This window comes from Rhinolophus sinicus, linkage group LG02, assembly GCF_036562045.2.
Source record: "Rhinolophus sinicus isolate RSC01 linkage group LG02, ASM3656204v1, whole genome shotgun sequence".
In the NCBI taxonomy this organism is placed as follows: domain Eukaryota; kingdom Metazoa; phylum Chordata; class Mammalia; order Chiroptera; family Rhinolophidae; genus Rhinolophus; species Rhinolophus sinicus.
In genome coordinates this window covers 963,371-990,924 of record NC_133752.1, presented here as the reverse complement: position 1 = coordinate 990,924, position 27,554 = coordinate 963,371, and the positions used below count along the sequence as shown (strand labels likewise).

General features: G+C 53.3%; 3 protein-coding genes across 4 annotated transcripts in view; 1 reads left to right on the top strand and 2 right to left on the bottom strand.

The window, feature by feature from the left end:
- The window catches only part of NICOL1 (NELL2 interacting cell ontogeny regulator 1), a 34,951-nt gene extending 14,170 nt beyond the window's left edge, over positions 1 to 20,781 (bottom strand). The window contains exon 1 of the mRNA XM_074320273.1: positions 20,778 to 20,781. The gene's annotated coding sequence lies outside the window, so the exon portion shown is untranslated. The remainder of the gene's footprint in view (positions 1 to 20,777) is intronic.
- Positions 1,387 to 23,678, top strand: NELFA (negative elongation factor complex member A). Its single transcript, XM_019712517.2, has 11 exons — positions 1,387 to 1,708; positions 17,121 to 17,292; positions 18,346 to 18,507; positions 19,206 to 19,295; positions 20,281 to 20,411; positions 20,500 to 20,569; positions 20,850 to 20,938; positions 21,569 to 21,680; positions 22,244 to 22,527; positions 22,652 to 22,751; positions 22,858 to 23,678. The coding sequence occupies exons 1-11, from the start codon at positions 1,499 to 1,501 to the stop codon at positions 23,040 to 23,042; spliced, it is 1,605 nt and encodes a 534-aa protein (XP_019568076.1). The 5' UTR covers positions 1,387 to 1,498; the 3' UTR covers positions 23,043 to 23,678.
- Positions 23,679 to 23,835: 157 nt separating this feature from the next.
- NSD2 (nuclear receptor binding SET domain protein 2) overlaps positions 23,836 to 27,554 on the bottom strand; it is a 68,393-nt gene continuing 64,674 nt past the window's right edge. For both annotated transcript variants that reach the window (XM_019712499.2, XM_074320195.1), the window contains exon 23: positions 23,836 to 27,344. In XM_019712499.2, coding sequence (XP_019568058.2) covers positions 27,073 to 27,344 — 272 coding nt within the window. In that variant the 3' untranslated portion in view covers positions 23,836 to 27,072. The remainder of the gene's footprint in view (positions 27,345 to 27,554) is intronic.

The following is a 27,554-nucleotide window of genomic DNA, read 5'->3' as shown; positions in this document are numbered from 1 at the left end:
TTTGAAATGTCAGAGTAATTCTCTTTTACAGACACCTCAGAGGCACAACTGCTGGCACCAGAGCAAGACCACGGCAATCCTGTTACCTTGCCCCCCCCCCATACCATCTGTCCGTGCTGTAAATGTGTCGTGAGCGCGACGTGGCTGTCACAGTGGCCGTCTCACACGTTGGTGTCTTTCCACAACGTCAGACTTTATTAGAATAAAGCCGTGCATCCAGCCCTGCTGACTTGGTTTCCCACGGGCATTAGCCGAGGCTCTGGCGGGAGGACAGCCTCCAATAGCCCAGGGAGAGCGGTTCCACACAGGAGGGTCACACAGGTTTGCAGGCAACAGGGTGAGGCCAGGCGAACAGAGTCTAGGAAAGAAGGGTGAGAGAGCCCGGAGTCCAGCGAGAGTCCTCCGGTGCTGGGGTGCGGAGCGTCGGGCGGCAGGCTGGGCTGGTGACACGGTCAGGAGGCCAGGCTTCAAGCGCCCCGTCTGGGACGAGTGCAGGTGCGGCTGTTACTGAGCGAGGAGCCGTCAGTGACATCTGATCTTTTATGCTCGAGACTGAGTGCGGTGCCCCCACCTGCAGTCCCAGAAAGCGTCCAGGTGGTCACACTCCACGTCTCTCACGTGGTGCCCTGGCCTGACTGTCACTCTGTGACTGACACAGCTATCAGAATGACTAGAGTCCACTTTGTGTCCCTAAGTCAGGCTCTGTACCAAATGTGCAGTGTTAACTGCCCTGCACCCACCCGTGTAAAGGCGCGTCTCTCCGTCTTACTGTTTTATCCAGTCCCAGAACCTGCCCGCCTGGCTTGGTCAGCCTCCTAACCCGCCACCTGTGGATTCCACGTGCCTGCCTTCTCTCCTTCCAGTCTAAACGCGTACAAAGAACTGCAAAACTGCTCTTCTCGGAGCATCTTCTCAATCCCTTGAGATTTTGCTTCCAGCCGGCCCTCGGATTTGGCTCAAATAAACTCCCAGGGAAACTTTCCATCCCTTTCATGAGCACAGCATAGTGCCCGGCACACAGCAGGTGCTCAGCCCACCTGGACTGCTTAAGGAATGAATGAAAGCTGGACTTGGCTCTTTGACAAAGGCGCTCCCACGTGCCTTTCTGACCTGGACCCGCCCTCAGGAGGCGTGGGGGAGGCCTGAGCCGGTGCCCGCGCTGCTCAAGCCCTGGGGTCCATGGCGGGAGCAGCCGCGAGCCTCGGCCCAGAGCCGCCGCGCCCACGCGCCACACCGGCGCGACATCTCCGTCTCTCTTGCCGTCACCCTCCGCGGCTGTCCAGAGAGCCGGTCGCGGGCGCCGCCATGTTACTTAAGGGCGGCCGGCAGGCCTTCGCGGGCGTCACCACGCAGCGTCTCGCCGAGGCCCCGCCCCTCCGGTGACGTCACCGCAGCCTGCTCGGGCGGGCGCCGCCATGTTGGGGGTCCTCGCCATGGGCGCGTAGGTGTCTTCATAAGATGCCGGCTCGGCGGCGGCGCCTGGCTTCCCCCCCCCAAGATGGCGTCCATGCGGGAGAGCGACACGGGCCTGTGGCTGCACAACAAGCTGGGGGCCACCGACGAGCTGTGGGCGCCGCCCAGCATCGCGTCCCTGCTCACGGCCGCGGTCATCGACAACATCCGCCTCTGCTTCCACAGCCTCTCGTCGGCCGTAAAGCTCAAGCTGCTGCTTGGGACGCTGCACCTCCCGCGCCGCACGGTGGACGAGGTGAGGCGGGCAGCGTCGGGGGCGCAGGGCCTGCCTTCCACCTCGCGGCCGTGCTCCTTAGACCCGAGGCCCCGGACCTTCCCGCCCCCCTCAACACCCCTGTCACAGCCCCCACCTTCACGCCCCCACCCTCAGCCCCCCACTTTCACGCCCCCACCTTCACAGCCCCTCAGCCCCCACCCTCAGCCCCCCACTTTCACGCCCCCCACCTTCACAGCCCCCTCAGCCCCCCACCCTCACAGCCCCCAGCCTCACAGCCCCTCAGCCCCCCCTCACAGCCCCCTCAGCCCCCACCTTCACGCCCCCACTTTACGCCCCTCCCACCTTCACAGCCCCCTCAGCCCCCCACCCTCAGCCCCCACCCTCAGCCCCCACCTTCACGCCCCCACCCTCAGCCCCCTGACTTTCACGGCCCCCACCTTCACAGCCACCTCAGCCCCTCCCCTCACAGCCCCCTCAGCCCCCCACCTCAGCCCCCACTTTCACGCCCCCCACCTTCACAGCCCCCTCAGCCCCCACCTTCACGCCCCCACCCTCAGCCCCCCACTCACGGCCCCCACCTTCACAGCCCCCTCAGCCCCTCCCCCCACAGCCCCCACCTTCACAGCCCCTCAGCCCCTCCCCTCACAGCCCCCTCAGCCCCCACCTTCACGCCCCCACCCTCAGCCCCCCACTTTCACGGCCCCCACCTTCACAGCCCCTCAGCCCCCCTCACAGCCCCCCTTCTCGGGCCGCACTGGGTTTTCCGCGCCCCCATAGAACTTTCCAGTGGCTCCCCTCACAGCACACCCCTTCCCCCACCCTCACAGCCCCCCCTTATTCTTGGGGAGGAAAAGCGGAGCCCTTCGGCCTGCAGGGGAGTTTGGGGAGCAGGGCAACGGGGATGGACGCGGGCACCTGTGAGGGCCCCGCCTGTTGGCGCCGGTGGCGGTGCGCGCCCGTGAGTGTGTGCGGGCGGACACGGAGGTTAGCGCCCTGATGGGGGCTGCGGGGTCTGCCCGGGTTTCCCTGGGTCCGCGAAAGCCGCGCGGAGGGCAGAGCCGGCCGCGACGGCCTGCGGAGAACTTTCCGGTGACAGTGGACCGCGTGCTGTTATTTTTAGCTCACACAGCGGCCACACACGCAGGTCCCTCTGAGCTCCGGGCGTCGCCGCACGCCGGTTCCGCAGCGTCCTGGCGCGGGTGGCACTGCCCGTCCGGGAGCGGGGTGTTGTGCGTTCTTCGTGCAGTGAACCCCGTAGTTGTTGGACCAGCCCCCACTCCTGTCCGTTCCTTGCGACTGCGCGTCAGGTTGTGCTGGTTTTGTTGTGAGCGCGAACGCACGCAGAAGTGCCATTGCTCGGTTCAGGCGGGATCCCGCAAAGCCGCGCGCAGCGCACGCAGGCTCCTCGGACGCCGTGCCCGCCTGGCCGCAGCGGCAGCCGCTGGTCTGCGCTGTCACGTAGGCTGTGGGTTTGTTTCTGGGCTCTGTTCCTCCAGGCTACGCGTTAATGACACTAAGCCTCCTCCTGCACTTTCTAGCTCAGTGCGTCTTGACAGCTCACGGCGCAGGCCCGCCCACTTTATCCTCAGGGTCTGTGGCTCTTCTTGGCCGTTTGCACTTCCGACTGTGTTACCTTCACTTCTCAGGTTACACGGACGCCCGCGTACAACTTGGGGTTTGATTAAGACTGAGTTGCATTTATAGTTCATTCTGGGGTTAAAGCGTCTTAATAATATTGACTCATGAATTATTAATATAGGCGTGTCTCAACTTACATCTTTAATATTTGGGTTTGTGTTTTGTTTTAGCGTGCAGACACCCTGGTCACTGCTGCTCCGGGTTGAGTCCTCTCTTGGACACCTCCGTGAGCATCCAGAAGCAGTTGGGTTCTTGTTATTTCAAAAATACGTGAACAGTCTTGACCTTGGCAGGGGTGTGCTCCTGAGAGAGGAGGGACCAGGCCCGGCGCGGAGCAGCCCCAGGCCCTGCTGTGCCTTTGCCCCTGCCGGCCTTGGCTGCCAGACAACAGCGCTCCCGCCTTACGAGCTCCTAGATCTTCTTTAATATTAACATTTGTTACAGAGTTGCATGATTTTCTCAGCAGAGGCCTTCCAGTTTCTGTTAGATATATTTCTACATATTTCATGTTTTCTCGTGCTGATGTAAATGATATCTGTTAAAATTTTATTTTTAGATGAGTTTGTGAATAGCATCTGTGCTAGTCTTACTAATTGCAATAATGTTCCTATAGAATCTTCATTTTTCTGTGTACTTACTCTTATTTTATTTCTCTTTCCAATTGCTATTCATTCATTCATTCATTCATTCCTTCATTCATTTGCCTTATTGCATTCACCAGGACTCTCCGGTACATTGTTTCTGGTCACACTGTCGTGTCCAACGCAACATGGGCAGTGAGGGGACTAGAAGGGGTGGCGTTGGGTTAAGTTTTAAGGAAGAAAGAAACAGAGACTTAATGCAGTTAAATCTCAGAAGGCCAGGGGGTCTCACAGCCTGACGAGAGACTGGAGCCCAGAATGAAGCCGACTGGTGGGTTTTATTGATTATCATACAAGGAAATAGCATTGCCTTTTCCACGGTCTGTGAATCTCATACATCAGACCAGAAAAATGATTCAAACCAATCACCCTCACCTGTAAACAGCCGAAACAGAAAGTCCCATGATGTCTTAACAATGGTGGCATGTGCCTCCTTAGGGACAGGTCTCTCAGGCTGAAACGTAATTGTAGGGTTAGAGGAGAGCTGATATTATCGCTCTCATGACTTCTCTCACAATCAGGTGAGAGGGGAAAGCCAGAGTCAGCAGTGGCTTATCCCAGGCAGGGGGAAGGGGAGGCAAGGCCCCTTCCCAGATCTTCCAAGGCAGCTCATTGGGGGTCCCCACATGGTTCCGCCTGGCTTGAGTTGTCCCCCCCATGGGGAATCTTACTCGTCATTGGCTGCAAACCATCTTTTGGGGACCAGACAGAGAGACATGAGGTGTAAAACATCAAGATAAAACAGTCCCAGAAAGGCACAGTCTCACGAACCCTTCTTTCCTCAAGGAAAGACATGGGGGGACAGTCGGCTAGGCTGCTGTGTGAGTGACAACAACACTGGAAGAACTTTAAATATTTGCCAATAAGTATGTTTCCTATTATTTTTGGCAGATATTTTTTACTGGTTAATGAAATTCCCTTCCGTTCCTAGATTTTAAAAAAAAACTGTTTTAATCATGAATTAGTTTTTTGTAACAGTTCTATTGAGACAACTCACACATCACAAAATTCACTCATTCAATATGTACAGTTGAATTGGTTTTTAATATATTCAGAGTTGTGCAGCTGTCATCCTAGTCAATTTTAGAACATTTTTCATCAACCCGAAAATAAACTCTGTTACCTGTTAGCAGGCTTCTCCCCCACACACACACCTTCCAGCCTAGGCAACCACTAATCTACTTTCGGTGTCTATGGATTTGCCTATTTTGGACATTTCATATAAATGGAATTAGGGTTTCCAGGTGGGAATTCCCACCCGTTCTCAGGATTTTTTTCCACTTTCCCATTCCCACATCCTGAGAACAAACTGTTTTCTGTTCTCCACGATGAATCATTTCCACAAAGTGATAGCTGATACTACCAACCACCTTGGCTCAAGGAGCCGATTTTCCTGATTTCCCCACCAAATTTTCTCAGGATTCGGGAACAGAAAAGCGAAAAAAATTCCCGAGAATGGGTGGGAATTCCCTCCCGGAAACCCTAGCGATAAATAGGAAAAATGTTTGAGCTACATTGTGCATAGTACCTTTATTTCCCATTGTGGGCATAACTGGGTTCAAGGAGCCGATTTTTCCGATTTTCCCGACCAACTTTTCTCGGGATTCGGGAATAAGAAAGCGAAACAATTTCCTGAGAACGGGCGGGAATTCCCGCCTGGAAACCCTAAATGGAATCATATAATATGTGGTCTTTTGTGACTGGCTGGCTTCTTTCACTTAGCATAATATTTTCAAGGTTTATCTAGGTTAATAATGTCAATACTTCATTCCTTTTTTAAGACAGAATGAAGTTCCACTATATTGATAGACCACATTTTATTCTTCAATTACTCATCAGCTGATGGACGTTTGGGTTGTTTCAAGTTTCTGTCTAGTATTACAAATAATGCTGCTGTGGAAATTCATGACAAGTTTTTATGGACATATGTTTTATATTTTCAGTGTGGACATATGTTTTCAATTCTCAGGTATATACCTAGGAGCGTCATATGGTAACTATGGTTAACATTTTGAGGAACTTCCAGACTGTTTTCCGCAGTGGCTGCTTCATTTTTACATTTTACACCAGTGATTTTTGAGTGTTCTAAGTTCTCACATCCTTGCCAACCCTTGTTTTATATACATATATATATATGTGTGTGTATATATATATGTATGTGTGTGTATATATATATATATACACACACATATATATATACACACACACACAGAGACATATATACACACATATATGCACACGTATATACATATATATGTATATATATCAGGGTGCCAGAAAGATGTACACACATTATAAGAGCTGTTATCTGTGTATTACTTTTTGAAGTTGAATTGAATTACGTAGCAATGTGTAGTATTATGTTCACTCAAAAGACGGCATTAATCAAATAAATGCTAGCGTTATTCATTGTATTACTTTTTTTTCCCCCCCAACTCTGAGTCAAGCCGTTCTCAGTACAGTTGTGGAGGACACAGCCCACTGACCCATGTGGGAATTGAACTGGCGACCTTGGTATTATGAGCACTGCGCTCTAACCAGCTGAGCCAGTCAGCCACCGCTCACAGTGGCTCAGCTCCAAATCAAGCCATTGTTTTCAATCTAGTTGTGGAGGGCGCAGCTCACTGACCCATGTGGGAATCAAACCAGCAACCTTGGTGTTATGAGCACAGCGCTCCAACCACCTGAGCCACCGGCCGCTCTGTATTACATTTTTAATACAGTTTTTTCCTTTCTTAAAATGTGTATACATTTTTTTGACACCGTGTGTGTGTGTGTGTGTGTGTGTGTATGATAATAAATTTGAAGTTTTAGTAGAATGGCCAACTCCCTAGAAAAATATAACATCAAATCTTAACATAAAACCAAAAATCAGTACTCAAAAATCTTCTCGCAAAGAAAATCCAGGTCCCCCAGATGGTTTTATTACTAAGTTTTACCAAATGTGAGTGTGTGTGTGTGTGTGTGTGTGTGTGTGTATGGTGTGAACATGAATGAATTTTTAATCAAATGTTTAAAGTATCTTTTGATGTGTAACTCGCCACATTAACAGAACATGATTAACCGTAAACCAACCTTGCATTCCTAACTTGGTCATTTTATATTGTTGGATTATTTTATTCTGATATTTTGTGCAGGAATTTTGTATTTATGTTCATGGATGAGATTAGCCTCTAATTTTACTTCCCGAGACTGTCTGATTTTGGTATCAAAGTTACACTACGGTTATTAAAGGAGTTACAGCATATCCTCTGTATTCCTCTTCTTTGGAAAGTTTGTTTACTAATGGAATTATTTCTTCTTAAATGTTTGGTAGAACTTAGTAATAGAACCATCTGGGGGACCTGGATTTTTTTTGTGGGAAGATTTTTGAGTATTGAGTTTTGGTTTTATGTTAAGTAAAGGTTTGATGTATTTTCCTAAGGAGTTGACCATTCTACTAAACTTCAAATGTATTAGCATAAAATAGTTAATAGCTTATCATTTTAATATCAGAAGCATGTACAGTGATGTTCCTTTTTTTTTCCTTGATCCATCTCACCACATGTTTGTCAATTTTATAAGCCTTTTTGAAGTACCAATTTTTGGCTTTATTGATACTCTGTTTTCTGTTTAATTTTTGCACTTTATTTTCTTCTGCTTTCTTTGCATTTGTTTTGTTATTGTTTTCTAATCTCTTAAGATGGATGCTGACCTCTTTTTTTCAGCTTTTCTAAAATATACATATAAAGCCATAAATTTTCTTATATCACAGCTGTAGTTTCATCTTACAAGTTTTGATAGTGTTTTCATTATCAAGTCACAATATTTTCTAATTTCTATGATGATTTCTTCACTGACAATGCTTGTATAAATTAAAAATGTTGTTAATTTCTATACATCAAAGGGGGGAGAGGTTTTAGTTTTTATTAGTGATTTCTAGTATATTGAGTATCTGTCAGAGAATGTAGTCTAGTAACTTGTCATTCGAAATTTAAAATTCGCTTAATGGCGTAGTATGTGGTCAGTTTTTATAAACATTGTGAGTGAGCTTGAGAAGCATGTTTATTCTCTAGTTTTGAGATCCATTGCCCAGTATATGTTCATTATGTCCAATTTGTTTAATTGTGTTGTACAGGTCTACTATATTCTTACTGATCTTTTAAAAATTATCAATTAGTGAGAGGGGTATGTTGATCTGTCCTGTGGTTATGGACTTCTCTATTCCTCATAGTTTTATCAACTTTAGCTTTATATGTTTTGAGACTATGTTACTAGGTGCATGCAAGTTTAGAATTGTTATAGTTGCCTGGTAAACTGAGTCATGGGTCTTTATGTCTGGTAGTGTTTTGTCCGTAAAGTCTGTTTCTGTCCAGACTAATATAGGTATACCAGCTTTCTTTCATTGGTGTGTGTGTGTGTGTGTGTGTGTGTGTGTGTGTAGTTTGTCCTTGGACTTTGTCCATATTACAGGAAATTATAATAAAGGATTCATTTAGCTAGATATAGATAGTAGAAGAACTAGGCCATTATGAGTAATTTACTTTTCTAAAAAGCATTTTTATTTTCTTGGTATTAAAAAATATTTCTAAGACATCCTAATTCACTTAGTTGTCTTAGTTATTTTTTTCAGTTACTTAAGGGTCTTGATACCTTAGGGATGTCATTCTGAAGATTAAGCATTTCTGCACAGGACCGTATGCAGGGGGCCTAGATGACCATGCTGGGTGTGTTCCACGCTGTATTAGACCAGCTTCTCCGGAGAACCAGAAGCTCTAGGGCTGTGTGTGTGCTTGTGCGTGTACGCCCTGTACCTACCTAAATACGCCAGAGGGCCTTTATTAAAAGGAATCGCCTTTGTGTGATTGTCACATCTGAGGAGTTGCAAGGTCTGTAGCCAACAAGCCTCAGACCCCGGGTAGCCATGTGTGGTTCCCGTCCGAAAGCCAGCAGGCTGGGGACCCAAGAAGAGCCGATGTTTCGGTTCAAATCCAGAGACTGGATTTGACTGGCGCAGTAGCCAGTAGAGTAACTAGGGCCATTGCTTAGAAGAGGTCTCCCAGGCGTCTGTTAAACGCAAAGAAATTCTTGGAAGTTAGGTTTGTGCTGAGTTAGCCTTGTCGCTATAGGGTTGTTTTCTTTCCTTTTTTTTTTTTTTTTTTTTTTAACAATCTGCAGTAAAATGGCTAGAACAATTTGGGAGGAGTTAAAGAACAACTAAAAGCAATCAGTTTGTAGCATCAAGAAAACCAGCACAAGTGGCGAACAGTCTTCAGTCCTGCGGGTCTTCTCAGCTTAGTTTCTTGATTTGGGTCAGTAGACAATCTGTCGTATAATAAGAAAACATTTTTTTTTTAACCACGATGGTTTTACAAAATCTAGGGGGTGTGGTGGCTTGATGGGTCACTCTCCTTTGTGCAGCCATTTCTCAAGTCTTTGTGGGGTTTTAAGCACCTGACTGTACAGAGCATCAACAGCTGGACCGTGAGATCCAGTACGAAATTAGAACAGCAATGAGAATAGTTTGCAATCCCGCCCTTAAAATAGTTCTGAACCAAAATTTTAACCCAACCAGCTAATGGCACTTGCAGTGAAACTGGAATGTCCCTTAAGGGATTTTGCGAGTTTAAGAAGCTTGGTTGTTTCTGATTCTACCTGGAAAGCGGAATTTATCCAGCAAGAGGCATTAGCTATGGCACAGGGTCCTCCCTGGGCTGCAAGCACGTAATCTAAAGCGCTCCTGTTGTCGAGGACTGCTCGCGCTCGGGAAACTAAAGATCTTTGTCGAGCTCTGCTGTCGCTAGTGGCTGAGCAGGCCATTCCATTAACTGTTCTCATTAGATGTCACATCTTTATGTCCAACTGAGCAGTGCCTGGGCCAGTGCAGTGCCAGGGCCAGCGCAGTGCCCGGGCCAGCGCAGTGCCAGGGCCAGCGCAGTGCCAGGGCCAGCGCAGTGCCAGGGCCAGCGCAGTGCCCGGGCCAGCGCAGTGCCAGGGCCAGCGCAGTGTCCGGGCCAGCCCATGAGCCTGCAGTTCTGAGGGAGTGGTTGCCTCCCCCAAATAGTAATCGCACAATTCTACACCTGCCACCGTCTTGGAATGATTAAGATTCAGCGGTATCTGAGAAGAGCTCAGAGGAATGGGACTGACGGAAATCCTCACGTGCTTTTACATAGTTTTTACTGATGGCATTTGAAAACCATACAACTGGATTTATTTGCTATGTACATGAATTAGTGTTGGAATAAAGTACCGTTTACATCCACAGAAGTACCAGAATCATACTCGGGTTTACAAAGAGGCGAAATAGTTTGTTTACCATGCAGATTACTGTGAAATCTGTAATAGTTAATAGAACAAAATCCTTATGAATATAGCACTAAAGTGTAGCAAATTACACCAGTTAAGTAAGCAGCTCAAATTAATATGGGTAAAGACCCAATACCTCTGAATTTCTAAGCATTCACCTCAGTGTTAACGTGGTTCCACCTAAAGAAACGTTACCCCAGTAGAAGGGAGATTTTAGAGGCTCCCCCCCATCAGTACGCTGCATACTTTCAGAGGTGAAAAGGGAACAGTTAAATCTCCCTACCACTTGCCCATCATGAATCGGATAGAGTTTATTGCAGTGTCTAGGCTAAGCTAGGTGCCCTCAAGGATCCCGGAAACTGATTTCTAGGTTCCAGAACACGGGTAGCCTGTCTGCCAGAAAGCCATGTCTGCTAGAGCAATGGCTGAGAAGTGAAGACCAGCTGCCAGTGAAGTCAGGCTGTTCCCTGACCGTCAGATGACAGTTTGATCTTCTCTATTCAAAGTTCTCAGTGAACAGGATCCGCTCCCACACTTTTCATGTCCTGTGTAGCACCTGCCAGAGACCATAGCGGCACGGCATGTTCAAGGACATGATCAGTGGTGGGGCAGGAACCGAGTCCCGCGGATGTGGTCACGGCGAGGCCTTACTCCACCCGCCACTCAGGGCAGTCACCAGAGTGAATCTCTGATGTTGTCACTGGAGACAGTGCCCCTAGCACTGTCTAAAAGAACAAACCGTTTGGGTACTTGTATCTCTTTCTCCCACGCAGTAAGAGATTACACGCGGGCAGGAGTGCCACTGGGGGGTGGTACCTGGAAGAAAGGTTTTGTGCCTTAAAGAAAGCCCCGGCCCATCACACGGCAAACCTTAACTCCAGTAATACAATTTATGGAATCATTTACTTTTCCAAATTATGTTAAGTGTTATCCATGCTGGTAGATATCTAAAAGGTAAGGCCCATTTTCTCTGATATCACTTCAAGTGTGTTTCAATTTTTCAACCTTGACATGAGGGGAAGGACGAGGAGCTGACAGAAGGAAGTCGTCTTCAAATGACTGAATTACGTGCAGTCCTGAGAGAGGCCAGGGAAGGAACAGCCCTACGCTGGCAGGCTGACTACTGTCAGGACAGTATTCCGACCCGAGAGAAATGTTCTTATCTGAAATTGCTCCTTTTTCTTTAAGGCATTGGGACAAGGACAGGACACGTGGACATTGTCATGAAGGTGGGACACGGCTTCTCTTAGCCGCCCTGGTACCTCACGTGTTGCTCCAAGTCGTCGCAGTGGAGATGCAGGTCCTTCAACTTGAACAGCTGATCAGATGTCAATTCAGGGGTTAAGATCCTTCTAGCATAAGATAAAAGGAATACTTCACACTTACGATGGTGGACTTTGCGTAAAAACTAGCAGCACTTCATTCTGCCAGGACACAGGTTTGGCTTCGCTGCCTGGTTGGAAACAAAGGAGAAGGCGTGTAGGTCCGAACCAGCAAGTCGAGAAGGGAGCTGTGAGGCCACGGTTTTCCCTAATGATGGACCACGGCCCCAGTGGGTGGTGTGCGAAACTACTGGAATGGCAATTGCAACGGCCGAGAGGCGGGGGCGTGCTGAACAGGACTGATCGCCGCCACAGTGGCTTTACAGAGGGTTTTATAAAATTAACAGTGGACGGTCAAGGAATTGCTAACAGGAAAAACTGGAGTTGTCAGTTTTAGCAAAGGTAGAGGCAGGCATCGGGTGACCGTCCAGTGTTCAGGCAGCTTCCCTGAGGAGGCCGCAGTGCGAAAGCATTGGATCATGACGTTTCTGTGCCAGCATTTCCCGTTTCCAAGAGTATAGTCAAGGTCAGTGAGCGCACAACCCAAAACGTAGGGAAGGTAACTGGCTGTCACAAGAGAATTAAGATCAGTATGCCCAGGAATGCAAACACGATGCCAACGGTGGGATACACGTAGGACTCTGCACAGCAGGAGCTGACTCTACTGGCCTGGCCCCACCTTGGGAAAGGCTGTCTGCTCTGGAGAACCTTAATGTGACGTCTCCTATAGGCGGGGATGTCCAGCCAGCCGAGGAGGTGTGGGCGAGGGCGCCTTTAAAATGAGAGGCCGCGCGTAGTAGCCCCGTAGCACAGCACCCGGTCCAGTCCTTCCAGTGAGGCTGGAGATTTTTTATTATTATTGGGGAACATTGGGGAACAGTGTGTTTCTCCAGGGCCCATCAGCTCCAAGTCTCTGTCCCTCAATCTAGCTGTAGAGGGCGCAGCTCAGCTCCAAGTCCAGTCCCTGTTTTCAATCTTAGATGCAGGGGGCGCAGCCCACCATCCCATGCGGGAGTCAAACCAGCAACCTTGTTGTTGAGAGGATGCGCTCCAACCAACTGAGCCACCCGGCCGGCCCGGAGATCTTTTCTAGTAGACAGTCTCTCCAGTTGTTAGCTGCGATGCCCCAAGCCTTCGCCTCCTGGGGGCGCATGGTGGAAAGGTGGCTACTGTACAAACTCTGAGTTAGTATCATGGGTTTTATAGTAAGTCAGAAGTTCTTCTCAACAAGGCAGACTCGAACATTCCTTGATCAAGTCTCAGGTCTCCCGGGAATGCTTTTGAAAGGAGACAGCATTTACAAAAGGGACCCAGTAGATCTTAGGGGAAACAGTACCAAGGGAAGGGGTTAGGCCAAGGCAGGCGTGAAAGATTCAACAAGTTGTGCCACTTACACACTGACTGGCTCCTGGGTTTGTTCTGGGAAGCCAGAGCCTGGGGCTTACAGTGCAACGGAACGCTGCAGTATCGGCCAGCTGTGCCTACGTGGTGTCTATACAGCATGTGTCTGTAATGTAGGTTCCCCCGTCACTATGGCGCTTGTGGGGATTGTCCAAGCAGCAAAAGTCCTTCCTAGAAGTATCTGAGTAGCTGCTGCTGCTGGAGTCCTCTGGCCTGAGACTGCTTCTGCCCAGTGAGGATGCGTACGTACCATCACTAGTACGTTTTTATCCTCAAGAAGGGGCAACTGGATTAAAAATCTATTTCCCAAACCTCAAAATTCTAGCCTATTAAATAGACCTAATTAGCTTAAAGAGAGAGATTTGCTTTGAGCTGCTTCAGGGATCCTTACGAAGAATTCCGTAGTTATCTCCACGTTAAGATCAAGCCTCCTATTTAAGTTTTGGAGTTTGGGGAGTTTGTTACACATGTGCTTGGTTAAGTAGGACCACAGGTCAATGCTTAATTACAAACTTAATCATCACAGCCAGTTACAGGAAGGAGAGTGGTTGGAAGCAACATTGAGTTCTTGCGACATTAAGTCGTAGTTTATCCCAGCAGTGAAAGGCCTGATGATTCCGAGCACGTGAAACGGGTTAAATACACATAAATCTTTGTTTTCCCCGCGTAATTTCTTACTAAGAGCGTATCAGTAGGTTGTACAGGGAAGCGCTGAGGGCTCAGGCCGAAAGCCTGCTTAGTGAGCGACTGCAGCTCGTGCCCACGGAGGCACTAGTCGGCAGTGTGTGGTCGCCGGCTCCGGGGACGTGTCGCTATGGCCAGACACTGTCCGCAGGTGACTCAGGCTGGGCATGTGCCCGAGCTTTCCAGGGGAGCAGCGGCAGGTTCAGGCTTGGCCCTAGGTGGCCGGCCTCGGGAGCACGTGCTGATGGTGCTTTGCTGTCCTCCTGACCTGACAGGCCAGCCCTGCTCTGCCTGTCCCGCCTGTCCCATGAGTGGGACGGGATGTGTCGACCTACTTTTATTTTTCATTTCTCATGTGTTGAATGAAGCTGAGAATCCTTTGTGTTTTTAAGGTTTTGAACCATTTTTCTAATAATAAACTTGATTGACTTGCAGGATTGACGTGTGTGCGCGTGTGCGCCTGCGCCTGCGTGTTTTAACTACCTGTCCTAGGACTTGAAAGTATTTTTCCCCAGTTTGTCGTTTTCTCTTTGGATTTCATTTATAGGGTTTGGAGTTTTTTGTGTTAATTCTTGTCTTTTATGGTCCTTGGTTTAGATTCATGCTGACAGAGACAGGCTTTCTCACTTAGCAGTCATAAAAAAAAGAGTTCTGTGGTTTCTTCTGGTACTTTTATGGTCTTATTCTTCAAATGGAAATCTGGTCCATTTGAAGTTTACATGGGAATAAAATGAGAGGTAAGGAATGTATTCAATCATGAGGCATTTATAATGCATTTTAATATCTGGTGAGATTAATCTCTTTTTACCTTTTCAAATTTTCTTCTTATATTTGCTGATTTTCTCATGGGAAGTTTAGAATCAGATTGTCATGTGCTGTGAAGACAATCTCTCTGGAATTTGAGTGGGTTGCCCCAAAGATACAGAGTAACTGAGGGGATGTCTGTCCTTTTGGCCGAGAGCGTCATGCACCTCGCCGTCTGCTCAAGCCTCGTGAGGACTTGTCAGGGTAACGTTCTTAGAGGTGTCACAGCATCACAGGTGTATTTCTGGGCATGGTCCTTCTATTGGTTTGTCACCTGCTGTCGTCTTGCTGTCTTGAACTCATTTCCCTGCTTTATGCCCTTGTTTTAGAGAGTTTTAAAACTCCCTGGCATGGCCCAGCTGTTTATCGGAGCTTCGTGTCAGGGACTGGCGGACACGGGCCAGCCCAGGTTGGCTCAGCAGGGCTGTCCCCGGTCCGTCTCCTCCAGAGACAGCTCAGCTGTGCTTCCCGGGCACTTGGACTCCTGGCATGTGGGGACGTGATGCCCAGCCAGGGCCAGGGCCTCAGGTGGGCCCTGCTCTGCTGCTCCTCTCCTACGTGTCATCTGCAGGCACTTTCCCGTTTCCTCCAACACGGTCTGTGTGTGTGTTTCTTGTTCTTAGTGCTTTGGGTGGAACCTGCTATCTTTACTGAGCCACTGAAAAAAGACTTCGGTGTAATGTTTTGTTACATAATTTTAGTTTGCCAGGGACATGTTTTTACCCTTAACTTATTGTAGTAAGTGATAGATAAAATTAACTTTTCATTCCATACCTTTTTGCTTTTTTAACATAGAACAGAGCTTACAGCTCAGCTAAATAAAAGGGGAGGTGGTAGATGGCGCCCCCACCACAGATGTTAATATGTAAATGTTTGCCATTTGCCACGGATCAAAAGAACATACTTCTGCATATTTCAAGAGATGGCCTTTTAGCATCAGGTCAGTTGGCACCGAGCCTGCGTGTGGCCAACAGGCCCCCCACATCAATGGGGACAGCAGCGCCGTGAAGCCCTGCCCCGGTGGCACATGCACGTGTCCCCGAGTGGGCGGATGTGCAGTGTGTTCGGTGTGGTGAGCCGGGGCTCCGCGGCAGTGACTGCCCCGCAGGCCGGAGTGAGGGCCTGTGCGGGTCAGAGGCGTGGAGCGGGGTCCCACCCGCACCAGGACAGTGGGCCCAGCGTGCAGCCCGGTCGGGCTCGTTCCTGACATCCGCGGGACGGAGGCCGGGGCCGCAGGCAGCGCCCAGGGCAGGGGCGGCCTCCTCAGGCAGGGTGGGGCTGCCTGCGTGCCAAGGCAGTGACAGGCTGGCGGTGAGGTTTAAGCCGGAGCATGAATGGGGTCCGGTTTGTCATTTGCAAGCTCCGTCCCTGCCTCAACTACGAGGGTCAGATGAAGGTGAGACTGAGGCACCTGCTGAGAGGTGGCAGTAGTCGGGTTTGGAGGTGACAGGTGCTGGCCACAGGCCTCTTAAGACAGAACTTGGGTGGGGGGGTACGTGTAAGGGGGACTGTCCAGGTTTCCGACTGGCCCTCTGACGTGTCAGGCTCAGACAGCGAGGGCCCTGTGCCCTGCAGATGGCTGGCCGCCACTCGGCTCCACAGTGTTGGCACCTGTCGGACGAAGTATGGCCACAAGGGGCAGGACGGACACGTGTGGAGGGGACCCCACTAGCCACAGCGATCCCTGGGCACTGGGCCTCCGGGGTGGGCAGCGCAGTACTGGGAGGGGAATTCAGCTCCGAGGCATTGAGGGTGCAGGCGGGGGCGCCACGTCAGCCTGGTCCTCGGGCATGCCAGCCTCCTCGGGTGTCTTTTCTTTCTTGTGCCATGGGGAGGGAATAACGTGAGCCCGGCGCCCAGCCGTGGGAGGTGCAGGGCCTGGCCCCTGCTCCTGAGGGTCCCCAGGACGTTCCTGTTCTCTTGGTCGCCTGCTGACCCCGGCCCCCGACGGCGATCCTCTGTGCCACAGGGAGGCCTCGGCGAATGTGGGGCTGGCAGGTCACGGAACGTGACAGGAGCTCTACACGCCTCCCTGGCACACCCCTTCCCCTGTGTGCAGCCACAGGTAGCCGAGACCCTGGCCTTTTGCTCTGCTGAGCGGGTCAGGGCCACCTGCCTGCCCGGTTGCCCCCCTGTCCACCACTACTCTGGGCCCAGCTCTCCATGAGCAGGTTTCCTGAATGGCGGGGGTGTCGGCACCTGGCGTCGTTCTTAGCAACGTGCACTCAAGGCAGGAGCTGGGAGGTGTCAGCTCGTCCTGGGTGGCCTTCACATTTCGTATCGTATCAGCACATGAGGAGACTGGGTGCTGCCGTGGCGGCCTTGGGGTACAGCCTCCCCAACAGGAGGCCAAGGTGGGGGCACGCACATGAGTGGGTGTTGCAACCTGGCAGAGGCTGTGGGAGCCCAAGGAAGTGGATGGCTGTGGGGTAGGGGCACAGGTTCCTGGCAGGGCGTGGGGGCCGCTGCCTCAGAGGTGGGACGCTGCCCTGTGAGGTACAGTGGGGCCTGAAGGGGCCTCCTCTGTGTGGGAACAAAGGATCGTGGACGCTCACTCTGCCCAGCTCGGCCTCCGGGCACGTGCAGGTGGCGCCAGGATGGGGCGGGGGGCGTAGCGGCCCCTCAGGACCGCCGTACCTCCTCTCTCGGCAGATGAAGGGCGCGCTCACCGAGATCATCCAGCTGGCCACGCTGGACTCGGACCCCTGGGTCCTCATGGTGGCCGACATTCTGAAGTCCTTCCCTGACACGGGTTCGCTCAACCTTGATCTTGAAGAACAGAACCCCAACGTTCAGGACATCTTAGGGGAGCTACGAGAAAAGGGTACGTGTGGGCCCACCGTGCCGGAGCGGCAGACGGCTTCCCTTCAGACACCTCTTCCAAACGAACTTGCCTCTAGTGTGTCCCTGTGTGCTGCGCTGTGGTTCTGCAGGGTTACCTGTGCCCCCCCCCCAACCCCCGGCCACGTGCTGCTGTCCAGCTCTTTGCCCGTCTGAGGGACAAGGCCCCATCCTCACTGCACTTGTTTTTTCTGAAATATGTTATTTCCATGTTCACGAGTCTCCCCGCTCAGCCCACAAGGGCACGCACTGTGCCTGTAGCTCCAGAACCTAGAACATTCTGGAGGGTACAGAGCAGACGCTCAGAAATGTGGGTTGAAAATGGCAGCAGCTCACTTGTTTAGGACACAAACCGACACCAGTTAGAAAATACTTGCTGTGTCTGTCAGAGCGCAGGGCTGAGGAGGCCCGTTCCTGCTGAGCCGCTGTCCTGGTTTGGAGCTGGGGCAGGCGACCCTGAGGTGGAACCTGTGCCACCTCACCTACCAGGGGACCTCTTTCTCCCTGTGTATGCTGTCACTGGACTTGTAACTGGCCAGCGCACCACAGACGCTTCCAGGGCGTGGGAAGCAGACCTGAGTTGCTCTGTCCTGCTGCTCAGCCTGACAAGGCTTCCTCCAGGGTCCAGGCGCGGTCCATGCCCACCTGGGTGACGTCTCTTGGGCGGGAGGGCCGTGCTCTGTCTGTTCCAGGTGGGCTTCTCGGCCCCCCAGGGCCTGGTCCTGCCAGCGGGACAGGTTAGGTTGTGAACGGTGGGGCAGCTGCAGCGCCTTCCCTCACGTGTCCCCTGGTTTTCAAACAGACAGGCCTCGGGCCGAGTCCAGGAGGCTGCTGGTAGGTGTCCCACAGTGGCCGTGATGGCTGCGTGGTCACAGAGTTCAACACCGGGAATCGGTCCTGTGGATGCTGCTTCAGCTTTGAAAACAAAGCAGAAGGTCCACGGCTATAAATAGGAGAGTCCGTTTTGGCGTTTTCTTGTGAGCCGTGGAAACTGCACCTGTGTCCTAATGAACGTGCTTGTTTCTTGACCGAGCAGTGAATGAGTGTGAAGCGTCGGCCATGTTGCCACTGGAGTGCCAGTACCTGAATAAAAACGCCCTGACCACCCTCGCCGGACCCCTCACCCCCCCAGTGAAGCATTTTCAGTTAAAGAGGAAACCAAAGAGCGCCACGCTGAGAGCGGAGCTTCTGCAGAAATGTGAGTGGCCGCTGCCCCACGCGGGCCGGGGGACCCGAGGGAGACGGAGGGCGTGGGCATCGAGCCTTGCGGGGACCCTGTCCAGCGAGGCCACCCCGCCTGCCCCGGGAGCTCGCTGATTGGGGCAAATTATGCTTTTGTCTTCTTTCTGTATGTTTTATCCTTAGATTTCTTTCAGATTGTATGGTGCCTGAACTGTCTTTTCAAGGCGGTCAAGAAAGTTCTTGGGTTTTCTTAGAAATTTATTGATTGCTATGCCCAACTGTGGTCTAAAACTCTGTATTAGAAACGTCAGAATTTTCAGGTTACAGCGTCTGTAATCTGTCACAGAAATGAAATCTGTACCAACCGAGTTACACAGGCGATGGGCAGGCAGCCTTGCAGAGGCCTTTGCTCCTGTAACCTCACCTCTTGAGTCGGGGTGACCTCATTTGACTTTAAAACTGTTTGGTTATTTATTCAGTGTTTTCCCAAATGGTGGCTCATAAAGTGTGTGTGGGAGACACTTGCCGGGTGACCTCCAGTGGGGACATGGAAAGCCGTCAGCGTCCCCTCGGCTTCTCTGGAACGTGCGTGGGCTCCTCGGGTTGCGGGCAAGCCCTTGTGTAGAGAAGCGGCCTCTGCGGACGTGGTAGTTCCGGGCGGTGGAAGGCGCATTGTCGTGTGGGTGAGCCTGACCTACCACCTTCTCCTTGCAGCCACCGAGACTGCACAGCAGCTCAAGAGGAGTGCGGGCGTGCCCTTCCACGCCAAGGGCCGGGGGCTGCTGCGGAAGATGGACACCACGAGTAAGGCCACTGCCTGCGCTTTAGGCTGGACGCCTCTGCGCTCGCTCGCCTGTGCTCAGAGCCACCTGCCCGGCAGACGCGAGGCTCTGACCTCAACCATAGGCTCCCGGCTCCTTAGCTTAGCCGGGAGGTCTGACTGGATGGCAGGCCCCCGGGGAGTGCAGGGAGGGGAGACCAGAGCCCAGGGTGGCCTCCGAGGCCGTCACTTCCAGGAAGGCCTGGAGGCTATGCACAGATGTGCTAGGATGAGGAAGGGGCCACCATGCGTCCCTTGCTTGTCTGCAGCTGCTGTGTTGCTGGCCCCTGGTGCTGTTCTCATGGTGCGGAGGGGACATTAGGCTGCCAGTGGGTGGTGAGCATGGCCCCTCCCCGCGTGAGCCTCGGCACTTACTTAATGGGGAATGAAATGCCCCAGGGCCAATCTTTCCGAGCCTTCTGCGGCTGGAGTGGGGAAGTGTCCCTGGGCTGTGCAGTGACTTTCCGTAGACGCTGGGCGGAGCCAGGCTTGGGGAGACGGAGGGCGACCCGGCTGCATGTGGGGCGTTGAGCCTGCAGCACATTAATTCGGCTGGAGGTGCAAGAGTCCGGAGACGCAGAGTCGCCTCCTTGTTCAGTGTTTTGGGCAAGAATGTCCTGGGTCAGCTGGGATGGCCTCGTCCTTCTGGGCAGGCCGACCTAGTGCCCGAGTGCTTGGCTACAGGAGAGGGCAGGCTCTTGCTCCTGAAGGACGGGGTCACCGGCCTCTTGGGGCGTCACCCCCACTTTCTCGTAGAGAGCAGAGGCAGCGATGCCTTGGGGGGAGGGGAAGGGGCGGGGCGATGGGCCGTGGGGCGGGGCGATGGGCCCTGCCGGCCCTTCCTGCAGAGCACGCTGCGGAGCAGCCTCCGCTTGGGACCCACAGTGGAGATGGTGGAGGTGGCTGGACACAGGCCGTCCCTGCCGGCCACTGCCACTGGGCCCCTGACGGGCACGGCCCTCTCCGCAGCCCCACTCAAAGGCATCCCGAAGCAGGCGCCCTTCAGGAGCCCCACGACCCCCAGTGTCTTCAGCCCGGCCGGGAACCGGACGCCCATCCCGCCTTCGAGGACACCTCTGCGCAAGGAGAGGGGCGTGAAGGTGGGCATTCCCCGCCGAGGCGGGCCCGCAGCGCTGGCCGGAGCCCCGGGCGCTGTCGCTGAGCGCGGGCTCCTGTCTGTCTCCGCAGCTGCTCGACATTTCCGAGTTAGACATGGTCGGCGCCGGCCGGGAGGCGAAGAGGAGGAGGAAGACGCTGGGTGCGTAGCGCGCCGCCGTCAGGGCAGGGCAGGGCAGGGCAGGGCGTGTCCCCTGCCCGTCCCCTGTCCTCACCGAGGCCTGTTTCCGGGTTCACTGGTGCCTTTCATGTCTGAACAAGACCGTCTTGCCTGAAGAGGTGACGGCAGCTGCAGCCCTTTCCTGAGCGCTCATTTTCTGCCTTACCTGTTGGAAGGGCAGGCATGGCGGGCGGTTCAGGACTTTCTGAGCCAGGAGGGCTTGGGGCCGCGCCAGCGCCACTGACGGGGGCTCTGTCACCAGATACGGAAGTGGTGGAGAAGCCAGCCAAGGAAGAGACAGTGGTCGAGAACGCCACCCCAGACTACGCAGCCGGCCTGGTGTCCACGCAGGTAGGGCTCCCACGGGCGCGCCCCCATGCCTGTCGTCTCGCCCTCCGGCGCGTCACACGGCAAGAGCCCGCGCCCGCTCTGGCCCCGCATGCCAGCCGCTAGAGCGTGTTGTCGGAGAGCATGTACCTGCGCTGGGTGTGTGTGGCCAGATGGTCGGATGTGCATATGAGGCAGTGCCGGCCTCGCAGGGGCGGGAGGGCTGCCGGGCTGCCAGACGTGGCTCCTGGAAACGCTTCGCTCCCCTGCTCAGAAGACCGGTGCCCTTGGGGCGGCTACACTGCCAAGCGAGCTCGCTTTTGGGGTCCCCACGGGCAGGGCCTGGAGAAGGCCTGTCAGCATTGGTCATTTCTGGGTAATGGGTTCCTTCCTTCTATTGCACAGCTGTGTTTTCTCATTTGCTTATACTGTGTCTTCACTTTATCATGTGCTTTTGTGACAAGAAAAACATTGTTGAACTTGCTTCTTTCTTGGAAGATGGCTGGTTTGGAGGCTCCTTAAGCAAACAGCAGTCCAGGCACTCCAGGTTGGGGGGCCCAGCTTATGTCCTCGGGGATGAGGCGCCAAGGCCCATGCAGTTGCCAGCCCAGCATCGGGCCTCTTCCTAGAGGGACCAAAAACTCTGTCTTCCAGAAACTCGGGGCTTTGAACAACGAGCCTGCGCTGCCCTCCACGAGCTACCTGCCTGCCACACCCAGCGTGGTCCCAGCCTCATCCTATGTCCCCAGCTCTGAGACCCCACCAGGTGAGCAAGCGGCAGGGGCCCCGTGCACAGCGGGCTCAGGCTTCCCAAGGCCGCGCCCCCCACCACATGGTGCTTCCTTGGGCACCAGGACATGTGTCCTGTACCGCCTCCTCCAGCCCTGTTGGTGCTGGCTGAGGAAGGGAGACCCTCTTGGCTGGCACAGTTGACAGAGAGAAACCCGCAGTTGTCACCTGCTTTGCCCCTGGGACCACTCAGTAGGAGCAAGTCCCAGTTTGTGAGTGGGGAGGGTTGCCAGGGTGACAGCACCTAGGTCCAGAATTTTGGAGACGGTATCAAAGGAAACGTGGACTGGGTTAGTGGGCTCAGCTGCCGTCCCGTCTTCGCAGCAGTGCCAGGCCGGGGACCTGGCCAGGGCCAGGGTGTGTGGTCTGCTAGCCTGGGAAGGCCCGAGACCTCTGCCTCCAGGGCGGGGCTCCCAGCTTGTGCCCACACCCACTGGTGGTGCTGCTCCTGGCTCCTGCCGTCAGGGCCTGCCCACATTCTCTAGGAGTCGGGGGGTCCCTGTCCCGCCGGCCCCTCACCAGGCCTCACTCTGCTTATAGCCCCGTCTTCGCGGGAAGCCAGCCGGCAACCCGAGGAGCCCAGCACCCCAAGCCCGGCGCTGCCGTCGCAGTTCAAGCAGAGGGCTCCCCTGTACAACAGCGGCCTGAGCCCGGCCACGCCCACGCCCACAGCGCCCACCTCGCCCCTGACGCCCACCTCGCCCTTGACGCCCACCACACCCCCAGCTGTCACCCCCATGGCCCAGGCACCTCCGGTGGCCATGGTGGCCCCGCAGAGCCAGCCCCCCGCCCAGCAGCAGCCTAAGAAGAATCTGTCCCTCACGGTAGGTGTGTCCCTGAGGGGCTGCGGGTCATCAGGTAGGTATTGTGGCCTCGCCCCACACACACACACCTACAGTGTGGGGGCCGGCGGGGCCCGGGCACTCACGCCCCTCGCCGCACTTGCAGAGAGAGCAGATGTTTGCTGCGCAGGAGATGTTCAAGACGGCCAACAAAGTCACGCGGCCGGAGAAGGCCCTCATCCTGGGCTTCATGGCCGGCTCCCGAGGTGGGTCCCTGCGGCAGGCCTGGCGGTGGTGCGGGACGTGGGCCCTGCAGGGGTGGGGGACAGGCTCCCTGGCCCAGGTGCCCCCAGCAGCCCCCGCCCTCCACAGAGAACCCGTGCCAGGAGCAGGGTGACGTCATCCAGATCAAGCTGAGCGAGCACACAGAGGACCTGCCCAAGTCGGACGGCCAGGGCAGCACCACCATGCTGGTGGACACGGTGTTCGAGATGAACTACGCCACAGGCCAGTGGACGCGCTTCAAGAAGTACAAGCCCATGGCCAACGTGTCCTAGGGGCCGCCTGCTCCGGCTCCGCCTCCGCCACCGGCCAGCCTGCGCACGTGCAGCTGCCTCGGGCGTTTTGGACTTTTTTTTTTTAATTTTAATGTGGGTTACTTTTTGTGTGATCTAAGACACATTTTTTGATTCAATATTACACTTTTGAATGTTAAGGTTAACCAAAAACGTTATTTCCTAATGTTAGCGATACCGCTGCCTGGTTGACTTTTACCTTTTTTATTTTTCTTAAATTCCACTGACCGTGAGGGAAGGCGATTCCTGGTTTGTGCAGCGCTCGCCCTGCCCCACGAGGTTGAGGGGACCAAAGGGGGTGCCCGGCTTGGGGGACAAAGGGGGGGCGGCCAGGCCACGCTCACCACCGCTGTTTGTATGGCTGTTGTATAGTTCTGAGCAGAGACCAGCCTCGGTGCCTGTGTTCATTGTCAGACCAGCTGAGTAACTCAGCCCAGAGCTGTGCTCCGGCCGGTCGTCCTGTCCGCAGGTGCTGTCGGAGCCTGGGACTCAGCCAGCTATAGGCCTGGGAGGTCAGCAGCTCCCCCGTCTCCTGACCACATCACTTTTAATGGGGTGTTGGGAACCAACTTACTATTTTTAAAATAAAAAAACAATTTTTCCAAAATTGGAACTACACTTACTGTTTTCGGTATTTGTTATACTTTCCCAAGGCCACGTTAGCCTCTGCCTGGCAAATCAAAAGCAGAATGGCGCTCTGAGGACGGGAGCCCTTCTCTGAGGGGGAGCCCAAACGTCAAAATGCAAGCCCATGGAAAATAAGTTGAAGAAAAAAGCCTTTAAAATTTCTTTAATACAAAAATACTCATCATACACAATTTTCCAAACACAACTTCCCATTTTAAATGCTATTTCCCCCCCAACTGGTAATTCCCAAATCTACATTTCAGTATATTCCCCCTAGAAGTGAATTTCAAGTTTTCATGTCTAGCATACTGGTGATAGCACCCAGTATTCCTAAAGGAGCCTGACCTCACGCTGTATAAAGTTTAGACACCTTTTCGACATACAGTTCATTTCTGACGGAAGTTCACACCTCGCCAGGCCACAGACACAACATCTCACTACTGACTGACACGCGTCAAACACTACACTTCTCTTAGGATCAGGAATTTGGCAACTCAGTCGTTTGTCAACTTGCGTTAAAACAGGCTTATCTTTAACTCCTGAAAATAAGGTAGTTCTGGAAGATGGGCGCTGTACACGTTTATGAGTCAAGATAAATACTTCCAAGGCGTCAGCACAGACCTGAGTGTGGAGGGGACCCAGGAGGTGAGGGCAAGGCTGGATGTCCACATGACTCCGTGACTCCGGGGAGGACAGGACAGCCTTACCATGTGCTGCGGGTGCCAGGCTCAGTCCCCACAGTGCTCACATTTTATGACGGCCAAACTGGGCCCCTTCCTGTGCCCACACGCTGTGAGAGGCACCCACGTCCCCAGAGGCTGGCACGGGCAGACGGCCACTCACGTGGGCACAGGAGGAATCCTGAGGTGCCCGAGCAGGTTTCGTTCTGTTTTGGCTTCTCATTCATGACAAGGGGCAGAAGCTGATAATCAGCAAGACTGAACCCCCAAACAAGCACTCCCTCAGACTGAGGGTGTGGGCAGGCCGGGCCCTTCAAGCTCGGGGGGTGCTCCAAAAGCCTACTTGTGCTCAGGTTCATAAATTGGTTTTCTAAAGAGGTTCCAAGTTAGTGTTAATCTGTTCATTAGTTGAACAGTTTTGGAAAGGGCAACCATATTGAAAATTTTCCTAGTATTGTCTTTCAGAAAGGTCATAAAAGAATTTGGAAATAATATCAAAGTGACTCAAAATCCCAAGATTTCACTACTGTCAAATACAAAAATAAGTTAATCTGCTCCCCAAAGTGCACTGCAAAACCAATTCTGATGTGACTCACACCGAAGCCCCTCAGCTGGCAGGAAGGGACACAGGACGACGCTGGCCCGCACCTAGGGCCCTCGACTCTAAAGAGCCAGGTGTCGGGTGCCACTTGTGCCCAGAGGCAACACACGCAGGTATGTAACGCTGCCAGGCCACTCCGGGCCGGTCCCTGGAACAGCCTCCCAAGTGATGGCATAAAGGAGCACAGATCTGGAAGTTGATCCAGGATTTCCTTAAGACCAACTGAAACACTCCACAGTTACCATTTCTCAGCAACCAAGTCCATGTCCAGAGAACTGAGCCACACATGCAGAAGCAGCTGACAGATGGCCAAGCTCAGGGTTTTCCTTTTGGTTCTGTGTGTGGCTCCTTGTTCGTGGTCACGACAGAAGGGCCACGTGGACGGCCAACTCCTACCAGCCAGCGCTCGGGAGATGTGCACCCCACAGGCCCCAGGGAACCTCACACCTGGAGCAGACTCCACCAGGGTCACGGCCTGGTGGGATCCCGACCCTGGTTCACGCCACAAAACCATGGAGGAGCAGTGGAAGGGGCCTGGGGCCCAAGGCCGCCCTGCAGTTCCAAGAGGCAAAACCAGACGAGAAATGAGCAGGCGACCTCAGTAGGAGTTTGCAAGAGCAGTTGTGTAAACTTTCTACAGAACAGATGTTCTCCTTGGGCCATTTGAAGAAGAAAAGGCCAGAAAACAGCACCTCGGCCGAGTGGCCCCGTCCCTCCCACGGCACACGTGGAGACAGGCCCGAGGGCACATGGGGGCCTGGCAGGACGCTCCCAACTTCCCAGGGTCAAGAGCAACTCTGGAAAAGCAGCATCGTGTCTCCCAGAGAACAGCACTTCCCAGAAGGGTCTCATTTGCTGGGGCCAGGCCTTTTTAACAACGGAAGGCAATGGAATTCTAAGGGGGCCGCGTCACTGGCGTCAGGCAGGTAGGTGGTGCCCTGACCAGCACAGCTCACGTTTGCCATGAGCAGCCCCATGATGTGGGATGAAATGGAAGGAACTTCAGATGACAGCACTTCTAAACTCGGGGTCCCTCTTCAGACACTGGAAAGGGCAGCTCTTGGAAATGCACGCGGCCCACACGCTCTGGGTCCTGAGGGAGCGTGGCACAGGGCCCAGCTGCTGCGGAGCAGAACGCAACACGCAACACCCTTTCCCGAAGTGAGCGCTTTAAACGAGGTGCCGCGCCACTCCTCGGGCCGCCAGGACTCGGGCCGCGTTAGTAAATACACGTTTCAGTCGGTGTTAATGAGTGAGACAGGTTTGGCAAGACTATATTGAGAACAAAACCCAGAAACTGGTAAAGAAAAGCCAAATGAGAAAACTGCACAAAGTCTTCCCCCAAGTGGGGGCTAGAAGCTGGCACGGGGGCGTGGCCCTGTGCTCTCCGGGCCACACGGCAGTGGCACTAGTTCCAATCAGTGAAGAGAAAAAAAGCGACTTGGGAAATCTTACAACGCTATCGCTACCACCATCCCTGGGCCAACTTCTCACCAGGATGAAAAAGCATTTTGAGGAAAAATTTCACATTAGTACAAGAAAATAACAGCTGTTTCATAAAAGCAAAATAATGATCAGACTCATGGTTCCCAAGGAATTCAGGGTCTGAGTCCTTGCCCAGCAGGCCCCACCCTGGTCCTTCCTGAGTGATGACAGGTAAGCAGGCCCAGTGACATCGTGAAGATTAGAGAACGGGGACCCTCCAGCAAAAACACTACTCTACGTTTCAGGTGAGAGAAAAACATTTCACATGCCATCAATGCACAGTCATATCTTTAACCTAAGAAAATAGAGCGGGAGGGCCCTTGACATTCTCCGAAATTCAAGTGCAGCTGTAATGCTGTGTCCGGCTCGTCTGTCCCGGAACGTTCCGAAGCACGCGGCTCAGCCGGGTCAGTGCGGACGAAGCGGGCACTGCTGAGCATGGCTCAGTGGTGGACAGGCGCTCCCTCCCAAGGAGGCCGGCCGACCGACCGACCGACCGACCGACCGTCATGGCGGCTTCCAGCTGGGTCCTCGGGCCAGTCCCACACACGGCCCCCTGCCCACAAGGCAAGCTGGCGCCCGATGCCGCCCCTGCATCTAACCAAGCCCCCGCCGGGCGCTATTTGCCTTCGGTGACTCTCCGCCAACATCTCCTCCTCTTCCTCTTCCCCTTGGACTTCGTGGGTTCTGGAAAGGGCTTTTCAGCCTTGGCACTTCTAATGGACTCTGTCCCCAAGTCATGCTCACAGCAGTAGGACCGCCCATCCTGGGTACAGCTGAAGACTGTCCCGTCTTGGTGTTCCTTGCAAAACGAGTTGGGGCAAAAGTGGCAAAAAGAAGCAGAAGGTTTGCCGCACACGTCACAGTGATGCCAGGGACATTCCCACTTCCCTGCAACGAGACAACGGGTCACCAGACAGAAGTGCTGCAATCACTGAAAAGAAACGCTAAGCCTCTGTCTACTCAGATGGATACAGATCCAAACGAGAGACTGCTTCCCGTCCAACCATCAAAGCAGAGAAGCTGGCACTACACTCAGAAGGCATCTGTGTTGGGTCCCGCGTCCCCACTGGGCGGCACTCCGCCCGCCAACAAGGCTGA

Excerpts from the sequence above, each read along its gene's own strand:
- NELFA (XM_019712517.2), top strand. The coding sequence starts at position 1,499 with ATGGCGTCCATGCGGGAGAGCGACACGGGCCTGTGGCTGCACAACAAG. Across the intron at positions 17,293-18,345 it reads AGGGGAGCTACGAGAAAAGG|TGAATGAGTGTGAAGCGTCG; the intron begins GTACGTGTGGGC and ends TTGACCGAGCAG. Across the intron at positions 20,570-20,849 it reads GAGGAGGAGGAAGACGCTGG|ATACGGAAGTGGTGGAGAAG; the intron begins GTGCGTAGCGCG and ends CTCTGTCACCAG.